The sequence below is a fragment of the Microtus pennsylvanicus genome, chromosome 3, assembly GCF_037038515.1.
Source record: "Microtus pennsylvanicus isolate mMicPen1 chromosome 3, mMicPen1.hap1, whole genome shotgun sequence".
Classification (NCBI taxonomy): domain Eukaryota; kingdom Metazoa; phylum Chordata; class Mammalia; order Rodentia; family Cricetidae; genus Microtus; species Microtus pennsylvanicus.
In genome coordinates this window covers 83,675,989-83,700,362 of record NC_134581.1, presented here as the reverse complement: position 1 = coordinate 83,700,362, position 24,374 = coordinate 83,675,989, and the positions used below count along the sequence as shown (strand labels likewise).

Here is a 24,374-nt window from a genome sequence, read left to right as displayed (position 1 = left end):
TGAAGCTACAGTTACTCTGATACCAAAACCACACAAAGACTCAACCAGGAAAGAGAATTACAGGCCGATCTCACTCATGAATATCGACACAAAAATCCTCAACAAAATACTGGCAAACCGAATCCAAGAACACATCCGAAAAATTATCCATTATGATCAAGTAGGCTTCATTCCTGAGATGCAGGGCTGGTTCAACATACGAAAATCTATCAATGTAATCCATCATATAAATAAACTGAAAGAAAAAAACCATATGATCATTTCATTAGATGCTGAAAAAGCATTCGACAAAATTCAACATCTATTTATGTTAAAAGTCTTGGAGAGATTAGGGATACAAGGGTCATACCTAAATATAATAAAAGCTATATACAGCAAGCCGACAGCTAACATCAAATTAAACGGAGAGAAACTCAAAGCCATCCCGCTTAACTCAGGAACACGACAAGGCTGTCCACTTTCGCCATACCTCTTCAATATAGTGCTGGAAGTTCTAGCAATAGCAATAAGACAGCATAATGGGATCAAGGGGATTCGAATTAGAAAGGAAGAAGTTAAACTTTCGTTATTCGCAGATGATATGATAGTGTACATAAGCGATCCCCAAAACTCCACCAAAGAACTTTTACAGCTGATAAACAGCTTTAGTAATGTGGCAGGATACAAGATCAACTCCAAAAAATCAGTCGCCCTCTTATACACAAAGGATATGGAAGCAGAGAGGGAAATCAGAGAAGCTTCTCCATTCACGATAGCCACAAACAGCATAAAATATCTTGGGGTAAATCTAACCAAGGAAGTGAAAGATCTATTTGATAAGAACTTTAAGGCATTGAAGAAAGAAATTGATGAGGATACCAAAAAATGGATGGACATCCCTTGCTCTTGGATTGGGAGGATCAACATAGTAAAAATGGCAATTCTACCTAAGGCAATTTATAGATTCAATGCAATCCCCATCAAGATCCCATCAAAATTCTTCACAGATCTGGAGAGGACAATAATCAACTTTATATGGAAAAACAAAAAACCCAGGATAGCCAAAACAATCCTATACAATAAAGGATCTTCTGGAGGCATTACCATCCCTGACTTCAAACTCTATTACAGAGCTACAGTAATGAAAACAGGGTGGTACTGGCATAAAAACAGAGAAGTCGACCAATGGAATCGTATAGAAGACCCGGATTTTACCCCACAAACCTATGAACACCTCATTTTCGATAAAGGAGCTAAAAGTATACAATGGAAGAAAGAAAGCATCTTCAACAAATGGTGCTGGCACAACTGGATGTCAACCTGTAGAAGAATGAAAATAGACCCATATCTATCACCGTGCACAAAACTCAAGTCCAAATGGATTAAAGACCTCATTATCAGCCCGAAAACACTGAACCTGATAGAAGAGAAAGTGGGAAATACCCTACAACAGATGGGCACAGGTGATCGCTTCTTAGGTATAACCCCAGAAGCACAGGCATTAAGGGCAACATTGAATAAATGGGACCTACTAAAACTGAGAAGCTTCTGTAAAGCAAAGGACACTGTCACTAAGACACAAAGGGAACCTACTGACTGGGAGAAGATCTTCACCAACCCCGCAACAGACAAAGGTCTGATCTCCAAAATATATAGAGAACTCAAGAAACTAGACTTTAAAATGCTAATTAACCCAATTAAAAAATGGGGCACTGAACTGAACAGAGAATTCTCAACAGAAGAACTTCAAATGGCCAAAAGATACTTAAGGTCGTGCTCAACTTCCTTAGCAATCAGGGAAATGCAAATCAAAACAACTTTGAGATACCATCTTACACCTGTCAGAATGGCTAAAGTCAAAAACACCAAGGATTGCCTTTGCTGGAGAGGCTGTGGAGGAAGGGGTACCCTCATCCATTGCTGGTGGGAATGCAATCTTGTGCAACCACTGTGGAAGTCAGTGTTTCGGTTTCTCAGGAAATTCGGGATCAACCTACCCCTGGACCCAGCAATACCACTCTTGGGAATTTACCCAAGAGATGCTCTATCACATGTCAAAAGCATTTGTTCAACTATGTTCATAGCAGTATTATTTGTAATAGCCAGAACCTGGAAACAACCTAGATGCCCTTCAATGGAAGAATGGATGAAGAAAGTATGGAATATATACACACTAGAGTACTACGCTGCGGTAAAAAACAATGACTTCTCGAATTTTGCATGCAAATGGATGGAAATAGAAAGCACTATCCTGAGTGAGGTATCCCAGACCCAAAAAGAAGAACATGGGATGTACTCACTCATAATTGGTTTCTAGCCATAAATAGGGGTCACAGAATCTACAATTGGCGAACCTAAAGAAGATAAGTAAGAAGGTGAACACAAGGAAAAACATATCGTTATCCTCTTGGATAAGGGAAGTAGACAAAATTGCCGGGGAGAAAAGTGGGATCTTGGGGGTGGGGTGGGAAGGGGGTAAGGGGAGATGGGGAGAGAAAAGGTAGAAGGGAAGGAGGGGGGACTTGGGGAAATAGGAGGATCGGGATAAAGGAAGGTTGGATAGGGGAGCACGTAACCACAAGTCTTAGTTAAGGGACCCACTTTAGGGTGGGCAGGAGAATTGACCCTAGAGGGGCTCCCAGGTGCCCAAGCTGAGGTCCCCAGTTAGTTCCTTGGGCAGCTGAGGATAGGGAACCTGAAATGACCCCATCCTAGCGCAATACTGATGAATATCTTGCATATCATCTTAGAACTTTCATCTGGTGATGGATGGAGATAGAGACAGAGACCCACACTGGAGCACTGGACTGAGCTCCCAAGGTCCCAATGAGGAGCAGAAGGAGGGAGAACATGAGCAAAGAAGTCGGGACCACGAGGGGTGCACCCACCCACTGAGACAGTGGAGCTGATCTACTGGGAGCTCACCAAGGCCAGCTGGACTATTACCAAAAAAAGCATGGGATAAAACTGAACTCTCTGATCATGACGAACAATGAGGGCTGATGAGACGCCAAGGACAATGGCACGCAGTTTTAATCCTATGCAATCTGCTGGCTTGGTGGGAGCCTAGCCAGTTTGGATGTTCACCTTCCTAGATATGGACGGAGGGGAGAGGACCTTGGACTTACCACAGAGCAGGGAACCCTGACTGCTCTTTGGACTGGAGAGGGAGGGGGAGAGGAGTGGGGGGAAGGGGAGAGGGGTGGGAGGAGGGGGAGAAGAGTGGGAGGAGGGGGAGGGAAATGGGAGGCTGGGAGGAGGTGGAAATTTGTTTTTTTTTTCTTTATTCTTTTATCAATAAAAAAAATAATAATAATAAAAAAAAAAAAAAAAAGGCGTGTACCACGACCGCCTGGCAGGAAAAAAAAAAAAAAAAAAAAAACTTTAGATACCACAAACAAGTCTAGCAAAACAATGTATTCAAATGTAATTGACTGTTATAGAGTACAAGGCTGTGTACTTAAAACTTTAAAACATTATTAAAAGAAATTAAAGATCTAAATACATGAAAAGATATACCATGTTCAGACTAAAAGAAAATATTGTTCTTCAACAATATTGCTGGATTTGGTGGGTGACCTATAATCCCAGAACTTTGAAGATAGAAATGAAAGCCCATGAGTTGAGACGAGCTTGGGCAATATACTGAAACCTTACTTGAATACACACACACACACACACACACACCCCACACATTGGCCACATTTCCAACACTATAGCTCACAAGTGGATCTACAGACTCAATAATTCCTATCAAAATGTCAGCTGGTTTAAAAACAAACAAACAAAAAACAAAAATAAGCAAAAAAAGGTTGAATTAACAAGCAAATCATACAAACACACAGAATATTAGAAAGAGAAGGAGTAAGAAAGAAACCGTCATATTTATCATGAACTGACATCTGACAAGGGTGTCAGACAATTCAATGGGAAAAGAATAACTCTTTAACAAATGGTATTAAGATAACTGGGTATCGACATAGAAAAGAATGAAGTGGACCTGTTCTTCGATTCATTCATGAAAATCAATTAGAGATGAATACAGACCTAAAATTATATACTTAGAAGACCTAGGAATAAAACTTCATGATCCCATGTATGCTAAGGAGAGGTAACACTAAAAGAGCAAGGAACAAAAGACAACAATAAGTCAGACCACTCCAAAACTAAACTTTGGGGCCTAGAAATGATGGTACTGTTAAAGTGAAATGATAGTCTACAGAATGGGAGAAGCTCACACATGTCTGCTGTCTAATAAGGGAAATACATTCACAACATAGAGAGAACATTTAAACCTTTATGAAAAAAAGATGATCCAATTAAAAATTTTCAATTTTCATTTTTTTTTTTACAAGAAATAGACAATAAACACCTATATCTACATTTCCCTACCTGATTTTCCATAAAGTTCTGGTAATGAATTGTAGTTAAAGGGCCTTCGTGGATCTTACCAGGGGGTTCCTCTCCTGCTTCTTTGTTTATCTTGATGCATGCTGGTTTGCTAAGAAGTGCTTTCTGGGGAGATAAAAGAAGCCAGTCCATATATTAAATAGTTAGGGAAAGCAATGCGCTCATGATACTCACTTAATCTTTATTAATGACCTAGCAGCTTAGAATAAAGAATTACCATTTTCATTCACCTATACAAATAAATCAGGTATCAACACGTGGAATAAAATACACTGGAAGAATACATAAACTTTAGAAATGACAGTGTGCAGTTATTCTAGCCACCAATGATTACAGAAGACGTTTAATTTCAGTCTTGGCAACCTATCAAGGGTCAAACAAGAACATGTTGTACTTGTGTCTCAATTTTTGAATGACAGTGACAATTAGATAGGAGTATAATGCCACTAGAGTCTAGTAAGAAAATGAAGGCAGAATTTAACTGGGTTACAATGTAATTATTTTCAATTAGTAGTTTCTGCTTCACACATACATGAATACAGGTCAGCTATGAGTAAAGATAAATAAAGGTGTACATCTAAGAAAAATTTCACTAATTTCACAGATCATTCCCAGTTATATGGAGTGGATTTATTTCTATTCTTTTATCTGGAAAAAGGACATGGCATTCTCTGGAAACAAGCAGTAAGTTTGAATTCATTATCGTTATAATAATAATAAATTACACTCATATGGCACCTCTGACGTATGAAACTGGTTTGCACAAGGATGTTGTTTCAGGATTAATTCTCTCTTCTACAGGATTAATTATTTTAGTCAGGTCAGTGAACAGTATTTTCTCTGGAAAAACGGCAATTGAAAGGCCTGAGTGCATTCCAAACAAACAACAGTCTCTAGGAACTAACAACACCTTTTTCCTGTCTGAGTAAAACTGTCCGGTCCCTTTTCTAATAGTACCCACCAAAGACTCCAACAGTCCACATACACGGCAGGTTTGAGAATACGCAAGGCACAAAAGAAAAGGTATCTCAAAAGTCCCAGCAGGATAGACTGCATTGCTGTAGTTAAGCAGCACACAATGTGTATGGTTCATGCCATATCCCAAGCAGGTACTGAAACCGGGAAAGAACTGAGAGACACTTGATGGGCAGAAATACACCAAAATGTCTAAGTAAGGGTCTATTTTACTAAAACCTGGAAGTTAATGCCAAACTTGAGCAAACACATGAAAACACAAGAATCGAACATCCAAACTAGTAAAATCTGAAATAAGTAGGACACCTAAACAATGCCATTTTGTTAAGTACAGGCTTAAACACTTAGTTTTTAATTCTTCATTCTAAATTTAAGTTTAGAATTAAATTAATTCCTTTATTAAAAATACTACTCAAGCTGAGCAGTGGTGGCACTCACCTTTAATCCCAGCCCCTAGGAGGCAGAGGCAGGCAGATGGATTTCTGTGAATCTGAGGCCAGCCTGGTCTACAGAGTGAGTTCCTGGACACCCAAGGCTACACAGAGAAACCCTGCATCAAGACAAACAAACAAACAAAAAACAAAAACCAAACCAAACCAAACTAACAAAAACACAAACGTTAGCCTGTTGGTGAGAATACCGAGAGATCTCGGGGGGGGGGGGGGCTTCAGTGTTACTGGGGAAGGATGGAATAAACAAGTGGACACTAGAATCTGAAATGAGAAGTGTGGTAAGAGAAGGAGACAGACAAACACGTGGATAACTGCAGTACAGGAAGATAATATTGCTCTTCTGTTCCTTTCTTGCACTTGCTGGGATCAAATACAGTGTCTCAGTTTTGTGTACTGTTATAGATAACTTTTATTTCCTTGTTTTCATTTTAAAATTTTTATAATACATAAGTTTTACTTTTTAGTAAGGAAACAGTGAACACTATTTTTTGTTTGTCTTTTGAGACAGGGTTTCTCTGTGCAGCCCTGGCTGTCCTGTACTCACTCTGTAGACCAGACTGGCCTCAAACTCAGAGATCTGCCTGAGTCTGTCTCACAGGTGCTGGGATTAAAGGCGCGCACCACCATGGCCTAGTGTTAACACTTGTTGAATAAATACATGTATTTTTAAAATTACGATTATAGAATATCTAATTTTATATACTACTTTTTCAGTTAAAAGTTTTCCCTGTTCTTCAGATATTATTTGAAAATCAAATTTTTCAAAAGAATGGCTACTATTTAGGTATATCTTAATTTAGTAAAGTATTCCCTATTAAATATCACTTCGATTATTTTGCATTTCTAAATTATGTTGATATAAAAATAAATTCCTAGATATATTTTCACATATTTTTAAAAGCAGCATATTGAAAATTAATTTACCTCATGGGCAGGAGAATCTTTCCTTCTACCATTTAGAAACACTGGTGTCTTTTTGTCACCCACAGTTTTAAAGGATGCCAGCTGCTGACGTGCCTGTTGCAGAGTTTGACTAAGCTGCCAGAGAAGGTGGAAAAAGAAAACAAAACCAGGTTAAAATCCTAATGCCAAAAGCACCCAGTGTTCCAACAGGAAAACAGGTCTCTATTATTAAAAGATGCCAGGTTCAGGACAAAAGGATTACTTGCAAAGGAGACTTCAGTCTGCTGAGAGCACTTTATAATATTGCTGTCATTATTCTGCGATAAAACTGGGTAACTTCATAACTTAAGTTCTATAAAGCAAACCCATTGAAAAAGATACATACCTTTTATACATAAAATGTCAGGTAGTAATACCTAAATATACTTAGGATTTATTGAGCAAATATGCTCCTTATCTTCTATTCATCTTGCATAAATGTTTTTTATTACTCCTTGCTATAAGACTCCATAGCCAGTTCTCCTAAAATTCTAATTTTCTTATGTGACTTTTTTCTGTACTCCCTCATTTAAAATCTATACTAGCCTTTTTTTTCAGATTTCCTTCTCCTCCAGGAAGCTTTCCTAACTGTCCTAGGTCATTTCTGTTGCTGTGACAAAAATACCCTGGCAAATGCAACTCAGAGGTTGGGGGGGGGGGGGAGGTAGTTTATTTCAGTTTACTATTCCAGGTCCACCATTGTATGTTGTAAGGAGGTCGCTTGTTGGTTCCCTACTGCTCAGCCCCGAAATTATCACACAGAAGCCATATTATTTGCAATTCTGTTTGGCCAATAGCGTAAGCATATTTCTGGCTAACTCATATCCTAAACTAACCCATCTCTATTAATCTGTGTATCTCCACGTGGCTGTGGCCCAGCATTCAGTTTAGTTTTCCCTGCCCAGATCTGTTCTACCCTATCACAGGCTCAAGACAGTTTCTTTATTAACCAATGGTATTCACAGCATACAGAGGGGAATCCCACATCAATTGTAAGGATGCTAAGGCAGGAAATTAAAAGGGCTAATCACATTATACCCAATCAGCAACAAACTTGACTCCTTGCTTGTACTAGCTTAATTTCTCCATTCTTATTAATAGTTCAGGACACCTGGCCTAGAATGGTGCTGCCCACAGTGGGCTGAGTCTTCCCAATCAATGAATTTAACTAAAGCAATCCTCCACAGACAAGCACACAGTCCAACCAGAAGCAGACAATCCCTCACTGAGACTCTCTTCCCGGGTGATTCAAGATAGTGTCAAGTTAACAATGGAAGTTGACTATCACATTAAGTTAATGTAGAGTGCAACACTGTACAATAGAGCCCATTTATTTCAATTATTCTAAGAAACAACTGATATGCAACCATCATAAGATTTTATATTCACTCCTTATTCTAGTGATTTTAGTACATAACTATTTTCCTTTTCCAGTAGCAGAATCTATTTTATCTCTTTCAAATCTTCAAAGAATGTCCATTTAGGAGGGGGAAAAAACTGTGCATCTTTCTATTTAGGATACACAAAGCATCAGGAAAGAACAAACATCTCGGCACTAATTAAAAAAAACTACAGCAAGGCTAGGAATACTTCTAGCCCACTACTAAAATGCTAACAGAATCAAGTCTTCCTTGAGGAAAACTATGACGTAGTGATATAGTAATCAAACTATGTAATTTTTACTAATAATGAGCAAAAGATTAAAAAAACACTCCTACTACCAGACCAATGTTCTACAGTGTATTTTCTCTTTAGTCCTTGTTTCCAGAGGTCTGCACCTGTAGCCAGGTAAACCAGTTGGAACCATTATTCTTCGTTCTACCAAAAAGACTTCTGGATCAGAGGCAGAGTGGCAACAGAAATCAAGAGAGTTATTCACAAGCAAAAAGACATTCTGTGCACTTGGAGTTAAACAATGTATAGCGAGTTATATACTGCTTTGTTCACTGTCAAGTAGGATAGGTTTCAATGACCCATACATATGGCCAAAGATTCCAAAGGTCTGTTGTAGTCTGTTGTAAAGCATCTAGAAACAGATGTCAGAATTTCATTTCCCATCAATTACTAATTTCCATTAGAGTCTGAGTCATAAGCAGGGTTTCAAGTGGTCCAACAGCCAGAAGAAGCACTGTGTTTTATTTCTCTTTCAATACCCTAACACTTTGCCAAGCCTCAACCTTGTGAAAATCTTTTCAATAAAAAGAACTATAGCAGTCTGAATATTGACTGCTATTTGGCCAGTATTTGGCCAACCAAAAATACTAGATCCTAATCCCTTAAACTCTGACATTTTATAAGGCACAAGAACCCTTGCTGATATGGTTAAGAGCACTAATATATGGACACAGTCTCAGATTATCCAAATGGACACTAACTGCCACTACAGGTGTCCTTGTAAGAAAGCAGTAGAGGGAGGTTCAGCAGAGAAGAGGAGATGGTGTGAAGAGGCAACGGCTTATAGAACGCAGCTACAAGGAGAGGAATGATAGCAGGTAAACACCAAAAGCTGGAAAAGTCAAGGAACATATTTTCTTCTAAAATCTGTGGGAAGGTGGCCCTGCTGATACCTCAATTAGGATCCATGAAAGTCAGTTTAGATGTCTAACCGCTAAACCCTCACAAATACATTCCTGACACTTTAGTCATTTAAGTTAGGTAATCTGGGTATGTGGGCACAGATAATACAACTTGGGATGCTGAGGCAGGAACGAGAGTACGAGGCCAGCCTAGGCTACACAGTGAGTTTAAGACTGTTCTGGGCTACTGAGTGAGACATTGTCTCAAAAACAAAAAAGTTTGAGGTAATATGTTAGAGCAGCCACAAAAACTATAACTAATGAAAGAGCAAGAATTAATATTCAAAACACAGAAAATAGCTATTACTAGTATAAAACTATTTGATAATTAAAAGAAACTAGTATAAATGAAGACTTGTAAGGTAATGGTGATCACTGTACATGCATGTACTTATATTTGTATGTTTAGAAGTATATTCAGGGGCTGGAGAGATGGCTCTGTTCTTCCAGAGGTCCTGAGTTCAATAACCATCAACCACAAACTGGCTCACAACCATCTGTAATGAGATCTGGTGCCCTCTTGTGGCCTGCAGGGATACATGCAGACAGAACACTGTATACATAATAAAATCTTAAAAATAAAATATATTCAGAATATAAAATTTAATAGTGTCTTTTTTACATAAAACTAGACACATAACTCAATCTTTTACAGCTATTAATTATTATTAACAGACTAGCACTGAATGGTTAGCCAACTTAAGCTTTTTTGATGAAGCTGGTTGTAGTGGCTCATGCCTGTAATCCAAACACTTGGGAGACTCAGGCAAGAGGACTGTTGCAATTTCAAGGCCAGCCTCAGCTAAGTAGTAAGTTCCAGGGCAGTCTCAGTTAAGGAGTAAGACTCTGCCTCAAAACAAACAAATGGGCTACTAGGAGCATATATTGTTCTTCCAAAGGACGTGAGTTCAGTCCCAGCACCCATATCAGGAAACTCACAACTACCTTAACTTTAGCCCCAAAGGATCTGATGCCCTCTTCTTGCTTCCATGAGCCCTACCTCCAACACAAACATCAGTACAAATAAATAATTTAAAAAATAATTCCCTAGTGGAGATGAAAAATTCATAACTGAACAAAAAACCCAGCAAATAAAAAGAATCAATGTAACTTAAAATAAAAAACTGCAGTTACCACCTGGTATGATTAATATTTATGGCAATGGCAATGAAAATGCTGAATCTCAATCTAAGAAAATTTTGGTATAGTAATATTATAAAGAGCGGGTATGGGATGGAAAAGTATGTGTAATGGCAAGAGGGAAAGAAAAGTGAGCCAAATTCTCACCTTTCTTAATGGGACATCAATAAGAATCTCTACCACATACTTATGTTGTGCAAGTTTCCTCTGAGATTGCACAGTCCATCCCCCTGGGAACTCTTTAAACAGGAAGGTAAACAACCCAAAATTGTGGCAGGAAGTCCCTGAAACTGACCAGATTCACTAAGCCCTTCCCTGCCAGAGTCCACAATCAAATCTCTGAGTCCACCTCAAACTCCGAGCTGCCAAGACTATAACAAGCTGAGCTTCATAGAAGACTCTCGGAGGAGAAAACCTGCAAAGACTCAGAGCAGGCCAGCTGCCTGGAAGAGGTTTAGACCAACGGAGGTCCCTGGGAAGGGCATTCTCCAACTGTGGAGCAACCTGAAAGCTGTGCAGTGAGCTCCAGGTGCCCAGCTGTGTGAGCTGTCACCCAGGCTGGGGTGGGCCTTGGTGATGCATCTGTCTTTGACTCTTTCTGCTTCTGTAAGGAACTCCTCACCTGTGCTCCCAATAAACACACTGGTTCATCAGTTGGACTTTGGTGCTATCTGTACATTGGTCTGTTGTGGCTTGTGTCTCCCCAGTTAATGTTTTGGCACAAAACGGCTAATTACTCAGAAACATGAATGTCACTACCAAAACATAAAAATTTACAAAAAATCAAAACTAAATAGTAGCTTTAGTGGAGGGAGAAATGCAGAAACAGGCAAAGCTCTTCTGTTTTTAAAAATATGGATATTATATATATATATACCTTTTTCTTTGTTTACACAATTACACAATACTACTTCAGACCTTAGGCAAAGAACATAAGCCTAGGTTTTCTTCCACCCATAGAAACACCAGTCAGCAAAAGTTCACTCACTCTGACTCTTTGAGAGACAGCATCTTGTACATGATAAGTCTGAGGAAAACAGGCATCTCACAAGCTCTACTAAAGGCTCACAGCCTCTCCCCAAGCCTTTGCTGCTTGGAACAATGGCAAAGGGCTGCATATCAATTAATACAGGTCTGGATACAGTGTCTTCTACATGTTACATAACAGAAAGTGATATGTCATGCTCAGAAACAATTTTAGTCATTAGCAAAGATACCTTTGCTCAAACTTATAGTATATTAATAAATGCCATGATTTAAGTGTCAAAATATGACCAGTATTATTATATGATGAAAATTTAAAAAACATTTAGCAAGTATACATGGCAAAATTTAACAAACATATTATATATGTATATATATATGTTCTCTAGCTCTTTTAATTTGTTCATGTAATTTAGCCCACTGGAAGGACAGAATTTGTATGTAACCAAACTAAAACTATTAATACTGTGTATGTTTTTCATAGAAAAACATAGGGCTTAATATTTATAGAATGTTATCTACTTTTCGTTATGGAATGTATTATCAATTTAAGATAATGCCAAAATAGCTATACAAAGTTGTTTTCTTTCAATACAATGCAGTATATTTACACATTACTACATTGATTTTGTAGTATGGGAGTGAGTTTGAGACACGGTCTCATGTAGTCTAGATGGCCTCATACTAACTTCGTAGGACCAGTGTGCTCTTAAGCAGTGTGCAGTATCTACAGCACCAATTGAGTGTATTCTTGATACAAACTTATCTTGTGTGGGTTACTCTGAATTACCTGAATGGTATCTATGGTGGTTTGGATAAAAATGGTCCCCACATGCTCATATATTTGAATACTTGGTCCCCAGTTGATCAAATTGTTTGAGAAGGACTAGGAGGTGTGATCTTATTAGAGGAGGCATGTCATTGGGGTGGACTTTGAGTTTAGAAAACCCACATCATTCCTAGTTGTCTCTCTCTCCTCTCCCCTCTCCCCAACTCCCTACTGCTCAAGCACCATGCCTGCCTGCGTGCTGTCATACTCCCCACCCTGATGATCACGGACTCAACTGTAAGCCCCAATAAACTGTTTCTTCTTTAAGTCAGTCATGGTATCTTAACACAGCAATAGAAAAGACAGCACCTTATAGATAATTCAACCATTATTTCACATCATTTAAGTATTTACTTAAAGGGCTAGAGAGATGGCTGAGTGATTAAGAATGCTTGCTTCTCTTCCAGAGGACCTGAGTTCAGTTCCCAGGACTCACAACTGCCTTTAATTCCAGCTCCAGAGAATCTGATGCCATATTCTAGCTTCCTTGAACCCACACACAGATACATACACACACACACAAAATAAAAAATAAAAACAAATAAATCCTCACTACAAAAAGTAACTGTTTACAGCATAGAAAAAATGCTAGGAATCTGTGGAGTCATAAAAGAATAAAAACCTAGCATGTGAAAGAATGAAATTAAATTGATATGACACTCTCATGGTAAGAAAAAAAATAAAGGATCTTTACATGAGAACTGAAATTGACTACTAGAAGGACACACAGGAAACACTTCAAAATTTTTAAGGAATTTCTAAAAGCACTCTAATAGCACAGAAAATTGTTCTTAGAATTCGTTGACAAATGGAATTGCATGACATTTAAAAAAACTTCTACACAGCAAAAGTGACGAACCTTTCAAAATGAGAGAAAATTGTCACTAACCACACATTTGACAGAGGATTAACACCTAGACTTTATAAAGAACAGAAAAAGTTAGACACTAGAAAAGGGAAATCATCCAGTCAATAAATAGACTGAAAATACAAATGGCCAAGAAATACAGTTAGCCTCAGCTACCAGGGAAATGCATATTTAAAAACTGCCTTGAGATTTTATCTAAACCCAGTCAGAATGCTGGCATGGATATGAGGGGAAAGGATCATTATATATTACTGGTAGGAACACAAACCGCTGTAGCCACTGTGGAAATCAGCTGGAAGTGTCTCAAAAACTACAAATAGAACTATCATATGATCCAGCTCTAGCTGGAATCTAAGTCAGCATATCACACAGAGAGTTGCACATCCATTTTATGGCTGCACACTATTTACAACAGCCAAGATAGAAGACCTGCACAAATGTCTATCAGTGAGTGAAGAAAACATAGGATAGATACACACAAATGGAACTCTATTCATCCATGAAGAGAAATGAGAATATGCATGGAGGACTGAGGACAACCTGTGGGAGTTTTTCTCTCTTTCCAGCATGTGGGTCCCAGATATCAAACTCAGGTCTTCAGGCTTGGTGGCAAGCACCTTCACTTGGGGAAACAATAACACAGTGTCCCAAATCACAGCTGAAACACAGAGGCCAGAGGCCAATCTGCACAAGTTGGTTTTCTCCTTTCACTATGCAGGTCCTTGAGAATGAACTCAAGATCTTTATATTTGGCAGCAAGTGCCTTCCCCCACTGAACCACTGGCCCCTAAAAATGTTACCTGTATGGGCATTTTACCTTTATGTATGTCTGTTAACTATGTGAGTGCAGAGCCTGTAGAGGGCAGAAGAGGGCATCAGATTTTCTGGAACTGGAGTCACAGACAGCTGTGAGCTCCCATGTGGATGCTGGGAACTGAATCTGGGCTCTCACCCATGCTCTTAATTTATGAACCATCTCTCCAGCCTACTCCTAACTTTCTTTTAAGGGAAGTATAAGTAAGCACTTAATATTCAGGCATATAACCCAGACTCAGCATTAACTCCTGGACAAACTTACCTTACCTATAACTCTCTACATCCTGTGGTTTGAATGCCAAATGTCCCACACGGGCTCACATGTTTGATCCCTACCTGAAGATACCGTTTGAGAAAGTTGTGGAACCTTTAGGACATGGAGTTTTGCTGGAAGAAGTAGGTCACTGGGGCTGAGCCTTGAGGCTTTATAGCACAGCTGCACTTCCTACAGACTCTGCTTTTTGAGTGCAGATACAGTGTGACCAGCCAGCCTCCTGCTCCTGCCACCATGCTGTCCTTGTTGGCTGTCATGTCTTCCTAGCCACAACAGAATGCATGTCCCTGGAACTCTAAGCCAAAAGAAGCCCTTTCTCCCTTAGGTTGCTTTTGTCAAGGTATTTTATCACAGCAACAGCAAAGTAGTAAGACACTAGATGATCTTTATATTATTAAGTATATTCGAGATGTCAAATATTTCATCCTTAAATATTTCAATGTCGCATGAACCTTAAAAACCCAGTGTCAGTCAGGTGTGGTTTGCACACACCTTTAATTGCAGGGCTCAAGAGGCAGAGACAGATGGATCTCTGTGAGTTTAAGGCCACCTGGGCTACAGGAAATTGATGCAGTCCAGAGGACACTAGTTTAAGCTTGAGCACCCACGACAGCTCAAGACCCTCTGCAACCCCAGTTCCAGGGGTTTCAATGCCCTCTTCTGGCCTCTGCAGACATTGCAAACACAGAGTGCACAGACATACATACAGGCAAAACACCCATCACTTAAAATAATAAAAAGGGGAAAAAACAACTTAAAATTCCAACCCCAGTATTCTATTTTTCTATAGTTTAAAGAAACAAAACCTGAAAACTCACTAACATCCAGAAATAAAATTATGGTGCCATTATCTAATCATTTCTACATAAAGTACACGAGTTAATGCTTCAACAATTTCATTGTCTGGTTTCATAATGACATCTAGTGGATTAAAAGTGCACTAGAAATGGTGAAAATAAAGACAACCATTGTCACAGGGTTGTGTGGACAAAAGTTCACAGGACCAAATCAGGAGGTCACCAGACATCCTTCACTAAGTCATCTTTTTCAAGGAAAAAGAATGAAAATGTATACAAACCTTTAACATTTCATAATACAAAGGCTCTTTATAACTGGATTTCTTGTCTCACCTCATTTCTGTGTTATTTCCTTATAAACTACCAACTAGAAAGATTTCATCACTTATTCTAGCATTACAGATCCCACATTTTTCACTGTTCCTATCTCAAAAAGTCTCTGGAGTTTATCAATTTAGGTCCGCACACCAATTCAAAACAAGCAGTTCAATCCCACCTTTGCAGAAATTCTCTCTGTACAATTTCCTTACAATTTTAAAATTTGGAGTTTCCACGGCACAACTTTTTTGGTCAAGCACATTAAATGTCTATATTACTTACTAGATTTGGGGTATAGGAGACTACAGTATATCTACTTGGAAATGTAAACCCATCAAGGGTCCTATTTCACATATTAGTATCCCCCTACAACACTTAACAAATATAATCTGTTCACTTACATGCTGACTGCGTGACAGGCCACACACACTGTATTCTATAGAAAAAAAATCCTTATTGCAATGAGATTTATAGTTATAATCATGATGGTAAAGACTGGATTTTCCTTCACTCTTATAATGTAACCAGTGTCTATTTAATAAATTCTTCATTTTTTTTTATAAAGGGAGAATCTATGTGGTATCAAACTTTCTATTTTCCTGACCTGATTCCTGAAGACGAAGATTGTAAGTATTTATCACTATATCTGGCTCCTATTTATAAACTTTAAAAAAGAAAATTAAGATAATTATCAAAATGATTACTACAAATTATACAATGTTCCAGAACAAAGAAAAAAGTTTGAGGCAAAAGAAATTTCAAAACAAAATTCAAAGATGATAGCATGTGCCTTCTAACACTCTCTCTACTTACACATGTAGCCCAATTCGATTATGACCAAGTACTGCGGAAGTGAGTAAGTCCTGAGTGGATGTGTGCTGTTGACATGGAGCAGACATGTCAAGGACCCCAGTGCCTTGGAAGTGGCAAAGCCTTCCTTGGGTGAGGTTAAGACAGATGCTCCATATGCAGATATTGGTAACGTGTGCAGAAAAAATTCAACATAGCTTTCCCCACTCCCCCCAGGCATTTATGGCTCCTGATCCAGCTGTATACCATAATCCCTGCCTCCTTGATCCAGCTGTATACCATAATCCCCACTTCTTTGATCCAGCTGTATACCATAATCCCCACTTCCTTGATCCAGCTGTATACCATAAGCCCCGCCTCATTGATCCAGCTGTATACCATATCCCTGCCTCCTTGATCCAGCTGTGTACCATAAGCCCTGCCTCCTTGATCCAGCTGTATACCATAAGCCCTTGATCCAGCTGTATGCAATAACCTACCTCACTGTTGAACTCTACACAATAAACATGCTGAACTTTTGGCATATTGTAGTTTCTCCATCAAAGAGCCCAGCACATCTGATCCCAGCTTTTCTGTACAGGTGCCCCTGTATCTTGTCTTGTTGCCCCAGTGAGGTCAATCCCTGAACCTAAGTAAAACTTGGCAAAGTATATTAACTCAGGAAGTAGAATGGCTTTTATTTGCATGTGCTCATTGTTTAACACATTTTTTTTCTTTTCTTCTCACTATCCCTAACTATGTATTTTAAAATAGGATGAGGAACATTTCTTAAAGTAGAGGTAAGCAACACATCATTAAAATCTCAGGTAACCCAGGAAGGAACTGATTGGATGGGGAGTATGCTGCTACTCATGGTGCCTTCAATTTTAATTAGATACATTTAAAAAGTCACTAAAGTTTTTCCAAGTATTCTGATATGCTAAGAATTTAAAATATTATTGCTTGGCATATAGTAGATAATTTTATTATTAATTTAAAAAAGAAAAGAGAAACAAAAAATAATAAATGAAATGCTTGTAACTATATTGAATTCCTTAGCATCAAAGGTTAACATCAGTTCTGTCTGTAGCTACTAACTGGCAATAACATATAAAGAACATAATTTCAGTATAACCGGGAAACTCGATGTTCTTTGACTTAAGACTCTAATAAATTTTGAATTATACACTTTTAATACCTTTCTTTAGCTGATTCTATAATGTCTTCTCAAAAAAGAATGTAATATATTATAAAAAGGGAGATATGTATAAGGACCCCAGCACTTGGGAGACAGAGGTGTGGGTCTCAGGTTAGCCTGAGCTACAGACATTATCAGCCAACCAGCCAATCAATCCATAAACAATTTTTTAAAATAAAAATAAGTACTATCATACTAGTCAACCCCCCAAAAAAAGTGGCAATAAAAAAGTGAAGTTGGGCTTGAAAGATAGCTCAGCACGTAAAGAGTTTGCTGTGCAACTGTGAAGACCAGAGTTCAGATCCCCAGAATCCATGTAAAAATCCAGGTGAGCTGGTGTCCATGTATAAATGTCAGTATGTGAGAGGCAGAGATGGGAAATGGGACACCAGGTTCACTGAGAGACCCTGCCTCAATATATAAGACAGGAAGAGAGTGAGAAGGAAAATTGATGTTAACGTCAAACTTATACATGTGCACACACACACGTCTATACATACATATACTACACATACACACAAGAAAAAAAGTGAAATACAGTATATTAACTTGTAATCTCTATTTTAGACCCTAAATATATCTATATGTTAGAGGACTGAGGGGAAGCATCACTAATATAAAATGAAATGTACCTGTACTTACAGCGTGAGCTTGTTGTTTAAACAACTGATTCTGATTCTCTCCATCTTCTGTTGCATCCCCAAGCACCTGGGAAGGGCGTAACCTACAACTTCCAATAGCAGCGTTCAAATTGCTGGGGAAAACACTTGTCCTTTTAGGAGTTAAATGTGTCGGATCTGAACATTGCATGGCTATATAGCCTTCCTTTTCTGCCTACGCAAAGGAAACAGGAGGGATAATGAGACTCTATTCCCTTCTAACACAAATAATCCCTTCCAGCAGCCGTAAGATTTTCAACCAAAACAACAGAGTAGGGGGCAGGAAGCCTTAGCTGACAGAGTAGCCAACATTTACCAGGCACCTCTCACGTGCTAATAATTTAACCAGACTATCCCACTAGCTCTTCTACCATTCTGTAGGATTCAGTATCACATCATACTGTGATGGCTAACTGTGGCTCTCAACTGGACTATGTCTGCAATCAAGGAAAACCCAAGCACCTGGGAGGGACTTCCTTGATAGGATGATTGAGGTGGGAAGACCCACCCTAATTCATTCTAGGAATTCAAACTTAAATCTATACCCAAAATCCTGACATTCTTTTTCAAGTATTTAATGAAATGGGGGGGGGGGAGGCAAGTCAGAACAACACAGGAATAAAAACAGTTTCTCTACATGAAAACTGACTGGGCTGGTAGATAACTGGATTTTAACAACACAGAATCAAAGGAGAAGCGATCCTGATGGGGCCTCACAGCTTATCTCATAGCACACAAGCTTCCCACCCAAGCTAGCTCACTTAGGGACTCACTGCTTTGTAGGACTTCTGAAGGAGTTGCTTTTTCCTCAGCTTAACTTGCTGATTTACCCGGTGTTGGACTTGTCTCTGAAAATGTTTCAGAGATTCTTGTTTTCTTCGTTGCTGCTCCTTTATTTCCTCTTCAATCATGTATGCTGAAGCCTTTGAAGAGAAAAGATAGAAAATGAACTTAAATGTCATCAGTTTTGCCCATGAGGAATGTATTTCTGTATTCATGAATACAGAAAAGGTAGTCTATAATTGTGAAGACCGAGTCTCCAGAGGAGCAAGGAAATCAGAGTTAAGCCCACTGTCTAAGTGTAGCTAGCAAGTCCCAGGAGCTTAGAGCAAGTCAAGAGCTTTAAAAAATGGAATGTGTGAATATCATATCAAATCCTAATGTTTTATTCAATCAACTAAAATCAAAGATGTCTTCATTAATTCTTAATGAACTTGACCCTGTGTCATGGCTTCTAGTATAATACCATATTGCTCACTATTCACCAGACATGTTTCCAATGTATAGTGCCTTCATACTTAGAATTAGCCATCCCCTTTTTGGGTGGAAGGGAGTATGTCACTATTATAGCCCCAGCTAGTCTGCAGCCCACTACACAGTTAAAGCTGACCTCAACCTCCTTCCCTGTCTCCCAAGTGCCTTGCCCTCCATTTCTAATGTGGCTCTCCTTCCATCCATCTAGTAAAGGCCTTCCTATACGTCAAGATTATCCAGCAATTTCCTCTGAGCTCTTGTGCTATAGCACATTTCATTTTAATATGAATAAAATGTAGCACTAATTCTCCTACTAGATTATGAATTCTGAGGGCAGGAAATGTTTAACACTCCTTTCTTTGGGTAATTTATATATGATGAAAATAATGCTTAAATTATATAAAATTGGTCTTCAAAAATGATATATCTTAATCTAAATAATCAATTCTCTTGGTATTGACACTACTGTGTAGTCTTTTAACCCACACTGAATTTTATCTATCTATGTATAAACAACAGAATGAGGCAGAAATGTTGGGTCTATGACTTCCCCAACAAGGTCATTAAGTAACTTCTACTGAAGCTCTGGAAAGCTCACCATGGGGGAAAGCCAGTGCCACAAAAGAATTCTTACTGCTCTGAGACTCCCATGGTCAACGGAAACACAGCTAGTCAAACTAGCCAAATGACATGAAAGATATCCAGCCACCCCCAGATATTCTAGTCATCCTAGCCCAAATTACACACATGAAAAAGTCTTACTGAACATGATAGCCTGCAAAGACCCAAGAACTTTAAAGGCCAGAACCCACCAAGCTGTCCCAAATACATCCAGTTATTTAAGCCACTCAGCTGAGGCCCAGGACACCAAAGTAGATAAAGACACACAGTATTTCCTGCTTTATGTCACTATGTTTGCATGTGGCTTGTTATACAATAAGACAATGGGGGTATGATATGCAAGAGAGATCTTATATAAGACCACAGTGATTTTTTTTTTCATAATAATTTAATTACCAAAGAGAAATGAAGTTCCAAGCTACGAGGTTTTTATGCACTCTCAAGATCCCTTGGAATGTAGAATAGGTTATGCCCTTAGAGCAGCCAAGCAACTATTTACCCCATCTTTGAAATGACTGTGCTTGTTTATAAGGATGGCTTCCCAGATTAAATATGCAGAAGTAATAAAGAACTCTACCAAATGCTTAATCAAACTCCCTTTGACTGGAACTGATAACAGGATTATTTAAAAATAGGAAAGGAGACAGTTTGTGCGTGTTTCAAGACTTTAAATATTCTGAATGTGTGAAAACTAAAACTAAACTATTTTAAACAACAAAAAAGGTGTTATGGTAACAAATTTTGAACAATATGATACTGAGATTATAAAGGTATCTTGGTAATTAAGAAGTACTGGGCCAGTGAGGTAGCTCAGCAGGGAAAGGTTCTGATGAGCGGAGCTCCATCGCCAAGGCCCACATGGCGGGAGGAGAGAACCAATTTCCACATGCACAAATAAATAGATGGAATTAAAGTGTATTGACTTCAATAATAACTTTGTATCAATTTTTAATTATTGATTTCTATTTCACTAACCTTTTTCAGGGCTTTCTCTCCTTCACTCCCTATTACTAAAGAAATTCTGATGATATGCTTCATGTCTAAAGTGTTTTAATTTATTCTAATTTGTTCCCCTAAATCTAATCTCTCCCTAACCCTTATAACTTTGAGGCAATTAATTTAATTCAAACAGTTTGATCATGGAACATATTTATAAATATTAAATAGTGAACAAAATCAATATTCCCCAAGACTTCCTATAGTTTGCCACTGCCCTGATTTTCAAATCCTGTCAAGTATTAAGTCTTCCACTCCAATCAATGCAACCCATGCTTATAATCCTGAACACTTCCTGCTTACTTTCTACTACCCTCAGTTCCCCTGATAGGAGAATCATCTCATCTCTGCATATCCAGATTGTTTTAAATTTTCATACCAACCAAGTCGCTTTGATTAAGCAAGACAGTCTTAGCATTTAATCGCATGCAATCCAACTCTTGAATTCCTTTCTGAAAGGTGACAAGCTAGGCATAAATCAATGAATATGTAATGATATACATGACGAACATAAATAAAATCAACTTACTATATTAACTTACTGTATTGTTATTAATATTTGTAACTGGGGGGAGTTGATGACTTGGGTTTTGACTTGGCTCTTATTATATCTGACCTGGACCTCCCAAGCTGGCCTCAGATTCAGAGACCACCTGCTGCTGCTCCCGAGTGCCGGGATAAAAGGCGTGTGCCACCATATCTAGCCATTTATAATTTTTATTATCTTTATCTTTTTGTGTATGGGTGTTTTGCCGCATGTATGTCTGTGCACCACATATCTGCAGTGTCCTCAAGGACCAGAAGGTTTAGATTCTCTGGAATTGGAGTTAAAGACAGCTGCCTAATGGGTGCTGGGAATTCTGCAAGAGCAGCCATTACAGCAGTCTTATCTGCTGAGCCATCTCTCTAGTCCCACATTTATAATTTTCAAAATTTATTTTGTATGTTTGTGTGTGTGTGTGTGTAGACATGTGCATGCCATAGTCTGATCTCATGTGTGGAGATCAGAGGATTTTCAGAAGTTGGCTCTCTCTCTCTCCCTCCACCTGGTTTTGAGGCAGGGTCTCTCTTTGCTTCAGGCTAGCTGGCCCACAAGCTTCTGCAAGATTCTCCGGTCTCTGGCTCCCATGTCAATACAGAAGTGTGGGGATTACAGATGTACCCACCCCATCTAGCTTGTACCTGGATTCCAGGACCAGAACCTCAGGTCATCAGGCTTGCACAAGTACCTGCTAAGCCATCTCCCGAACCCTTATATAATATCTAAATGTGTCTTGTATCTCCTGTAAAATTAAGAGCACTAAGAATATATTTTTCACCCATGTTTAGTTCCTTGTTTACACTAAGAACACTGCAGATTTCCTGCATTCCATAAATACTTTCTGGGTATCTACATAAATTAGGCAATATTTATTTAATATAAAAACGAGTTGTGGAACATTTGTTCGCTATGCACAATAAAAGTTGAACCAAGAGCCAAGGGAGAGCCCGTTGAAACACTAAACAAAAACCTTGCAAAACCGCTCTCATGTGTTAGCATGATACTCATTCAAACATTTACATGTGGTAAACTTTCGGAAGGGTGTCCCTTCATCTGAAATGCTTCCTCCTGTTTGCAGCAACTGCATTTCTGTTCTTTCAGGACCAACAAAGACCATATCTTCTCATTCAGTCAACAGATACGTCCTAAAAGGCCTACTTTACACCAGAAGAGGAAGGAACGAAAAGTCTCCCTGTCTTCGTGGAATTTACAACTTTCTCTGTGTTTCTGTCAGGATTAAACTCTTTCTCTTCTATTTTCTTACTTCATTTTGCCTTGATCTTCATTTAAAAGCGTATAAACTTTGAGCAGCTAATTAACATTTAAAGTGTGACCAACGGTCATTCATATCATGTTACAGAGTGTCTGCAAGATGTACACAGCAAACAATCAAGTTTGTGAAATAAACTATTTACTGGTCCACGAATTATGTTCTGTATGGTGAGTAATAAGTACTGAAATAGTACTTGATTATGCCAACAAAAGATGGAAAATACATCATTATTGTATAATCCATACACAAGAATATAATCTATAACAGAAAAGAAACAGCATTCTTCTGCTGTTCATCTCCAAGCACCAACAATTAGAGAAGCCTACTAAAAAAAAAAAAAAGGTGGCAGGAATCTCTGTACCTGGGTCAATTGACACTCACATGTGCGGGGATTTCCGAGCAATTTGGTGAGGCAGGTTCCACCCATGCCCCAACTGGTATTATGGCCTGGTTCCTCTCAGCCAGCACTGCCAAAACGTCCTTACTCTTCGTGGGGTTTAAAGCCAGGGGTAATCTTGTGGGATTCCGAGGCTTCTTGAGGGGCGCCATACCTCCTGGCATCTGACTTCTGCTTAGGAGAAAAGAGAGGGTCAAGAAATAAAGATTGGGGGGGGGGGGGGTTGAAAATTACTTTCCGGGAGGAATGGAAATGAAGGGAAGGAGAAACGAGGATTGATTTGGGAGACGGAAAACTGCTCAGAGTTGAGCACAAGCGGGCGGTGGGGACAGGACTTGGGTCTGAGAGGATGCCCCACGGCAGCGAGAAGCGCGGCCCCACCGGAGCCGGTGCAGGAGGGCGGGGAACCTGTGAAGCTCGAGCAGAAGCGCGGGCAGTGACAGGGGAACCTGGGAAGCCTGGAGCCCGCCACGACCCGGACCTCCTCACACTCAAACTCCGCGGGCTGTTACGGAGAGCCAGGACAACAAACCGCCACTCCGCGTCGGACGCCTGCCCTGCCCCTTCCGGCTTCGCGTCATCCCTCCGGGCAGGGAAAGTGCGAGGGGCGGGGATCCGGGCACTTGGGGGGGGGGGGGGGTCCGTCACTTCCGCTTCCTGCCCTTTGGATGGGAGGTCCAGAGCAGGTCGGGGAAATCTCCGAGTTTAGGTTCCGCCTCTGCGTGCTCGCTAGCGCTGTAGTCATCTCGATTTTATTTTCATTTTTATTTTTTTGGTTCTTTTGAGACAGGGTTTTTTTCTGTGTAGCCCTGGCTGTTCTGGAAATCTCTTTGTTGACCGGGCTGGCCTCGAGCTCAGAGGTCTGCAGGTCTCTGCCTACCAAGTGCTGGGACTAAAGGCGTGTGCCATCAAGGCCTGGCTTGTCATCTCCTAATCTGTAAGAGGGATGTCTGGCATGATGTGCGGGTGGGCAAGAGTACGCAGTGAAAGAAAGCACCCAAAAGGTGATTCTCAACCTGTTGGTCACGACCCCATTTGGTCGCATATCAGATAGCCTTTATATCCGATATTTTGCAGCAATGGCAAAATTGCATTTCTGAAGTAGCAATGAAATAAATTTTATGGTTAAGGTCACCACAACATGAGAAACTGTATTGAAGGGTTGCAGCATTAGGAAGGTTGAAAACCACTGGTGTAGAACATCCTGCCAGGGCATCCTCAAAATACAGATTAAACCAATAAATAGTAAAGCACACTACCCCTTTATGTCATTCTTAAGGTTTACA

The 24,374-nt window shown here is 39.4% G+C and overlaps 1 protein-coding gene across 9 annotated transcripts in view; it reads right to left on the bottom strand.

Annotated features, from left to right (window-relative positions):
- Positions 1-23,697, bottom strand: part of Ccdc15 (coiled-coil domain containing 15) — an 85,496-nt gene extending 61,799 nt beyond the window's left edge. For 6 of the 9 annotated variants that reach the window (XM_075966350.1, XM_075966353.1, XM_075966356.1 and 3 more), the window contains exons 1-6: positions 23,570-23,640; positions 23,073-23,259; positions 18,780-18,929; positions 17,990-18,181; positions 6,741-6,854; positions 4,372-4,494 (exon numbers count right to left, since the gene is read on the bottom strand). In XM_075966350.1, coding sequence (XP_075822465.1) covers positions 4,372-4,494; positions 6,741-6,854; positions 17,990-18,181; positions 18,780-18,929; positions 23,073-23,252 — 759 coding nt within the window. In that variant the 5' untranslated portion in view covers positions 23,253-23,259; positions 23,570-23,640. Of the gene's footprint in view, positions 1-4,371; positions 4,495-6,740; positions 6,855-17,989; positions 18,182-18,779; positions 18,930-23,072; positions 23,260-23,569 lie in introns of all 9 variants that reach the window. The other 3 variants (XM_075966351.1, XM_075966352.1, XM_075966354.1) reach the window with 3 other exon arrangements.
- Between the last annotated feature and the right edge of the window lie 677 nt (positions 23,698-24,374).